Here is a 7,558-nt window from a genome sequence, read left to right on the forward strand (position 1 = left end):
CGCCCGGTACTGGGGGGGGGGTCCTGGGGCGCCCGCTGCTGTGTTTGAAGGTCCCGAGGAGCCTGGTGCTGTGTGGGCTGGGAGTGTAGGCAGGGCTTGTCTAATTTAGGAGGAATTTCTTCACAGCATGGACGTTCAGGCCTTGGCACGGGCTACCCAGGGAGGTGTTGGAGCTCCCATCCCTGGATGTGTCCAAGGAAGGACTGGACGTGGCATTTAGTGCTCTGGGCTGGGTGACAAGGTGGGGATCGGGCACAGCTTGCACTTGATGATCTTGGAGCTCTTTTCCAGCCTCAGTGATTCTGTGATTACCCCCTAATTACCCTGAACTCATAATTTGGTGTTAGGTACTTACATGGTCATGAATTCAACTGAGAAACACCGAGATTAACAGTTTGTGTTTTCACCCATGGGTGGTTTGGGTTGGACGGGACCTTAAAGCTCATCCAGTGCCACCCCCTGCCATGGGCAGGGACACCTTCCACTGTCCCTGCGTGCTCCATGGCCCGTCCAGCCTGGCCTTGGACACTGCCAGGGGTCCAGGGGCAGCCACAGCTGCTCTGGGCACCCTGTGCCAGGGCCTCCCCACCCTCACAATGAATAATTTCTTCTTATATCTAGCCTAAATTTTCCCTCTTTCACTTTGTACCCATTCCTCCTTGTCCTGTCACTTCAGTTCCTGATAAATAGCCCCTCTCTGAATTCACTGTAGGCCCTTGCAGATCCTGGAATGGTGCTGTGACGTCTCCACGCTTTCTCCATTTCCATTCTCTTGTAGATAGCCAAGCCCTCCAAGAGAGACATCGTCGAGGAGGCGATTTTGGCCGAGAGGGTGCGGGAGGAGGAGCACTGTGAACAAGAACGTGCCCTGCGGGTGTTCCACCACTACCGCAATGTCTGCGACTGGCAGAAGGGTGGCGAGGACAAATGGATGCACCGCGCTGCCGAGAGGAAGGTCCGGGCAACTGTGCAGCAGTACCTGGAGGAGATCGATGTGAGAAGAGAGAGGTAGCAAACAAGTAGCCGGTGCAGCGCCCCTGCTGTTTTCAGCTTCACTGTGTGCTCAGAGGGCAGGGCACTAGTGATATGTGTTCAGACATAGTGCAGCGGAGGTGGCGTTTGGAGCCTCCTGTCTGACGCATGGAAGGATAAAAGTAGTAGTATAGCACTTTCATTGCTTGGTTTTTAAAGGGAATGAAGAGTACCTTGATATAATCATAAAGTCGCGGAATGGTTTGGGTTGGAGGGGACCTTAAAGCTCATCTCATTCCAAGTCCCCCGGCAGGGACACCTCCCACCTGACCAGGTTGCTCAAAGCCCTGTCCAGCCTGGCCTGAAACGTTTCCAGGGATGGGGCACAGAATCATAGCATCCCAGTGTGGTTTGGGTTGGAAGGGATCATCTAGTACCACCCACCCTGCTGTGGACATCTGCAGCTTCTTTGGGTAGCAAAGTGTCAGAAATTCTCTCAGTTCAACTGAGGGTTCTCAGTTTAACTGGGGGTTTTGTTGTAAACTCATCAAGCTGATGTTTAGGTCCTACAAGTAACACTTTTCAGCATGGTCAGCTGAAAAAATAAAAAATTTTCAGAAGTCTTTCAAAAATATTAGAGGTGAAGCACATTGCTGCCATGCGAAGAGCAGAATTGTGCTTCATTGATGTTTGGAAAAAATCGTGTGGTTTAATTTCTGAGTTATTCTTTCATGTCAAGTGACTTTGGAGCTGTGAAGGTTGTCAGTTTGGTGTCCTGGTCTGATGTGCCTTCAGGGGAATTGTACATGGATTCCACAGAACCACTGGGGTTATAAGGAACCTCCTGAGATGATCTGGTCCAACCCTGGAGTCACCTGGAGCGGGTTGTCCAGGAGTGCGTGTCCATTTGGGTTTTGCTTGTCTCCACACACAGAGACTGAATCACCTCTGTGGGCAACCTGTCCAGTATTGGACCACACTCACAATAAACAGAAAAAAAAAAGGTGTTTTCTGCTTTCCATTTGGAATTTCACATGGTTTAATTTGTGGCCACTGCCCTTTGCCCTGCCACTGGGCGCTACTGAGGAGAAGGTGTCTGTCTTTTCTGCACTGCCTCCCTTCAGGTGTTTATGTGCATTGGTAAGATCCCTCTGCACCTTCTCTTCTCCAGGCTGGACAGTCCCAGCTCTCTCAGGAGAGAAGGAACTTCAGGGGAGATTCTCCCTTTGGGAGAGATGCTTCAGTCCCTCAGTGTCCTTCCACTGGGCTCCCTCCAGTAAGGCTGTGTCCTGGTGCTGCAGAGCCTGGACCCGGACCCAGCACTCGGGGTGGGGTCTCAGTAGTGCTGAGGCGAAGAATGCCCTCCCTGGACCTGCTCGCAGTGCTCCTCCTCCCGCAGCCCAGGGTGCCAGTGGCTTTCTTTGCCACAAGGGTGCATTGCTGGCTTGTGCTCCGCTTGTCTGCCGGGACCCCCAGCTCCCTTTCTGCTGAGACACTGCGGTATTTGGGCTGAAATTGGTGATTTCTGGATTCTGTAGCCCCTTGTAGGTTTCTCATTGCTGGGATTAACAGGGAGATAAATGATGGTGTGTTTAAAAATTGCCAATTTGACATAATTTTCTCATCAAAGATAATTCAGGATGACGTGTTTTGTGGAGTGATGCTAAAATAGCAAAAGGTCGTTTTGAGAGAAGATACAATTATAGATGCATAGAGAAGGGAGGGATATCAGGGAAAGGCTCTTCCCCCAGAGGGTGCTGGGCACTGCCCAGGCTCCCCAGGGAACGGGTACGGCCCCGAGGCTGCCAGAGCTCCAGGAGCGTTGGGACAGCGCTGCCAGGGATGCCCAGGGTGGGATTTTGGGGTGTGCGTGCAGGGCCAGGGGCTGGGCTGGATGATCCTGGTGGGTCCCTTCCAGCTCAGGAGATTCTGTGGGTCTATGCTGAAGGATAACAGTAGTACAAAATTGAATTTTGTCAGCTGGTGACAAATGTAGTCTGAGAATTAGAAGAATCTGATGAATGGGAGACTGAAGTTGTAAAGCAGCTTTGAAAGTGGGTTTGTAAGATCAGGAGTTTAAACCGTGCCTGGACAGAATCACTCATGTTGTGCTGTAAGATTCCCTCGATGGACACAACAGGAGTGATCCCCAAGTTAAAATTTGATGTTCCCATCTTTCGCATTTACAAGAAGTGTTGAAAGGAGCCCAGTACCCATTTTGTGTTAATAACAAATACACTAAAACTTTATCCTTCAGCAGAAGGATTGATTTAGCTTTTATTCAAATGTTTTCATTACAGGCTTCGTAACTTTCTGGAGGCAGAGGAAAGTAGGCACTTTGCTGAAGTGAAAGCACTTGATCAAGAAAAGGCACAGGACAAGGAAGCAAAAATGAAGGAACAAGCAAAATTACTGAAAGAGAAGAGGGAGCAAGAAAGACTACAAGTGGTGGCTGAAAAACGAGAGCAACAGTTCAGGTATTGCCATAAAAATATCTTACAAAAGAGAATTTGCCCAAAGTAAATATAGAGGGACAATTTGAAAAGAAGGTGGCAGTAATAAACTGACGAAGGAAAGATGAATGTGACTGGAACAGTAAGACAGAAAAAATCAAAGCAGTTAATTCTTGCAAGTGTAGTGTGTCCTCCTTGTCCCATGTGAGCATCCCTGTGCTTCCACTTGCCAAGTCAGCCCTTTTTGTAAGTCCTGTTCCAGCTTTGTACTGTTGGAGTGAACAGGGTGCATGGAAGGTTAATTTGGCCTGAATCATGCTTACTAAGCTAATATGTCAAAGATCCCTGAAATGTTAAGATTATCCAAAAAGACAGTGTTTTTATTTATTGCATACTTTTCAAGAGTAGCAGCTGCAGCTAAGGTTTTAATGCAGCCTGAAGTTTTGTGCCAAATATTCCTGACTGAAAGCAGTAACTTGCAGGTGCTTATTAGGACCTGGGGCCTTGGCATGAAATCTGCCTTGTCCCATTCTTGGAAATCTGGTTTTCTGAGGGAGAGATGAAAGAAATAATAATGTTATTTAATTGTAATAATTTGGAGTGTCTTTCCCAGTCTCCCAAGGTACTGTGAAATCTATACCACCAGCTTCTCACTTGTGCATAAACTCTAATTAACTAATTTCACAGGTAAACGTTTGTTTAAATGTGGGGGTTATTGTCTTAGACAGGTGTTAGAAGTGCATACACTGCCTAACTTCACATGGTGGCTTGAAAATGTGGCCCTTGCTTTTTGCAGCTTCGGATTTGTTCTCTGTCTATCACACAAAGTGGTTGAAACTCACTTTTAAAGTGGTTTGGAGGGGATGCTGCTGGACTGCCTTTTATTTTGTACTTGTATCTTGTTTTACACACTGTTGCTGTTGGGGCAGTCATGACACACACGGACAGTGCCTCTTTCAAGGGGCAAAAAGCTGTTTATTAAACAAAGCAGCCTCTTTTATACACCTTTTGTATGTTATCATTCGTGTTACAGGTTCATTGGCTGCTAAACTACTACAATAGACTCCTTGGCTATTACTGACTACAACATACTACCATTGGCTACCGACAGCATAAGCATTCAAGCATTCAGAAGAATAACGGGTGCTGTTAATATGTTGCTGTTTCCTCCTGCTGTTTAACTTTCTTGCTTCTATTGATACTACATTCTCATGGGTAAAAACTAATTGTTTTTCTTCTCACAGACTTTTCTCACAGTCCTTCTCTAGCCAAAGTAACAGGCCTGAGCCGTAATTTTACAAAGGCAGCAAGGCCTTCATTTTATAAAGTTTTACTTAAATGCCACAACACACCGAGGAGATGTTATGTAGACACCTAAAGGTAGGTGTCTAAGTGTTGGTATCTTTATATTCACTGGGAATCTGCATTCCTGTTCCATTTAAAACTTCACTGAAATCAGGACAGTTACAGGAACCTAAAGTCAGCCTCAAACAGGTTTATCCTGTCCTGTCAGTTGAACTGCACCCCAGCCTCCACTGACTTTAATTAGGTTCCCATCGATCAGAGTGGGAATTTAGCACATATGTAGATTCCTGTTTAGATGTCTAATTTTAGACAGTTTAATTGCAAAATGAATCACACCACTGAACTGCATCATCTGGTGACACATACTTGAACTTTCATGCTGTAGTTGCCTGTCTTAATGTCTCAGGTCCTTTGTTTTCCTGGTGTACCCCTGCTGATCTGTGGTTCACTCAGTCTCATGGGATTATTTCATCCTATTATTATCCTTTTACCTTTCCCACTCTGCTCTGGGATCTAAGCAATATTCATACCACACAGCATCCCATTAAAAAGTGTTGCTGAAGCTTTACTGCTGGCGTTCTGATGGCTGCAGGTTTTCAGCGGATTTGGAGGCAGTGAAAGCATCTCTCTTCACAGCTGTTGTGAGTGGCAGTCTTGCGGTATCTTTGCAAATACAGCTTCTGTTTGACTGTCCTGATGTAATGGGAATACATTCCATGGTTAGTTCCTCTAGCTGTGTCCCTTTCTACTTTTAAATTAAGGTTCCTATAAAAGAACGAACTCTGATAAACACCAGCTGACAACAGTTGACCTTGTCTGTGACAGGTATCTGTCTTCATGGATATGTTTAGTTATATTCTGAAATCTTTTGTTCTATGTCCTTTTCCAGTGAGAAAGGAAGCCTCTGCTGTGGTGGTTGATTCTGATTAGATTGATAGCTTTTGATATCTCAATTTGCATGTATTTGTATTGTTTAAGTAGCCCCAGGTCTGTTTTTCTCTGTCTGTTAGATGTTACTCTTCCTCCTAAACCATCTTGGTCCAGGCAGAGATCTGGGAGCAGGATTTGCTGCTCAGGAGACCAACACTTACCGAAAATCCACAATTCGGAGTCTGTAATTGTGTCACAGCCTGTCTCGGGGAATGGGCTCCAATCCTCCTGGACTGCACCCCACTAGCTGTAAAAGCTTTTTAACACTCACCCCAATACATTTATTTATGAACTATATAAATATGTAACAATATACTCTGCTGGTATATTGTGTACGTGATAAAACACATGCACAAAAAGAAATTTAAAAGGGTGAGGTAAAGATGAAATAAATGCTATTTTTTACTTTTTAATGTTATTTATTAATGGTACAAAACATATTCTCTTCCTGCATGCCCCCGTTTGGAAATTATTACCGCAGGGCACTCCCAGGAGCCCTGGCAAGTCAGTCCAGTAGCAGGTGGATATACATATAATTTTCTGTTTCTCTTTGCCTGTGGATTTACAACTATTTTGAATGTCCTTCTGAAACCTGATACAGACTTGTTTGTATTTCCTTTAACTCCAAGCAAGGTGCCCCATTCTTTTGCAGGTATGGATTCTCAAACCTTGAGGTATAGGAGCTCCTACACTGTCATACATTATTCCAGAGCACTAAAAGGCAGCATTTGTAGGAGCTCTGTGGGCTGGTTGCCATGGCCTGAAGGTACAGGTGTAACAGCTCCTCAGTAGTAATGTTAACCAGGAGGAGTCCTTTGTCACTAGGTGACAGAGGGGACAAGGCTTGGACCGCTGGAGTCCTGCTGGAATTCATTTCCAGGGAGGGCTACCCCTTATCTGAGAAGATACTCAGCCAGTGCTCGCCTGAGGGCATGTTCATCACTGGTAACTTTAAAGAAAACTGCAATGTCTTAACATTTGCATAAAACACATATCACATCCTCTTTCTTGTGGTAACATCAGAAGCATCCCTGTGGGGAATGTTGTTATCCCAGCAGCTTCGTGCTGCAGCCATCAAATGAATAAATAACTGGGGAGGTTCTGTCTTTGGGAAGTAGTTGCATCCAGGCACAGTTTTAATGTTAAGAAGCTTAGGATAGCAAAGTGAGGAAGAAAACCCACCATCTGGGGGAGCAGATGTTTATAGGTTGGTGTAAAAGCTGCTTTGAGGGAATTATTTTGATGAAATTAAGCAATTACAGGGTTATTTTATATTAAAATTCTAACAATGCTGAACATAATTAACTTCTACTCCCCCCTGGGAATTCAATATATATCAGATTAGTTTGTAGTCACAGAAAAGAATAACTAGTTCTTTATTCCTTCAATGCTGAGAGAACTTTGAACCCATTGGGTTAAGGTAATACAGTTATTGCTAATGGTGTAAGATTTCGAATCTTAATAATGGCATGTTTCCCTCACAACATTTGAGAAATATGTTTTTCATGAATACTAATTAGTGCTGTGTTCTTTAATCACCACTAACTGCCGCCCAGGAGATGAAAGATAGATTCCAGTGGTAAAACATAAGAGGACCATCAATGACATAGTACATTTGTTGACCTACTGGGAGGCAGGGGCACTCCTTGGAATGTGCTGTGGCTCATGGCATGCACATCCCTGTGCTGCTTTCTGCTTTTAATGTTGGGTTAAACAGTGGTCAGAAGGTTCCTGTCTCATCCAAGAGGTAAAACAACCATCCCTTTTCACCATCCTGCACTGGCACTGAATTACAGCATCTTATCATGGAATGATTTGGGTTGGAAGGGACCTTAAAAGTCATCTTCATCATGGGCAGGGACCCCTTCCACTGTCCCAGGCTGCTCCAAGCCCCGTCC

General features: G+C 45.2%; 1 protein-coding gene across 1 annotated transcript in view; it reads left to right on the forward strand.

Annotated features, from left to right (window-relative positions):
- The window catches only part of CFAP53 (cilia and flagella associated protein 53), a 21,134-nt gene that overhangs the window by 4,367 nt on the left and 9,209 nt on the right, over window positions 1-7,558 (forward strand). The window contains exons 2-3 of the mRNA XM_017734338.1: window positions 779-1,008; window positions 3,273-3,449. Of these exons, the coding sequence (XP_017589827.1) occupies window positions 779-1,008; window positions 3,273-3,449 (407 nt within the window). The remainder of the gene's footprint in view (window positions 1-778; window positions 1,009-3,272; window positions 3,450-7,558) is intronic.

Source organism: Corvus brachyrhynchos, unplaced genomic scaffold (assembly GCF_000691975.1).
Source record: "Corvus brachyrhynchos isolate BGI_N302 unplaced genomic scaffold, ASM69197v1 scaffold285, whole genome shotgun sequence".
NCBI classification, from domain to species: domain Eukaryota; kingdom Metazoa; phylum Chordata; class Aves; order Passeriformes; family Corvidae; genus Corvus; species Corvus brachyrhynchos.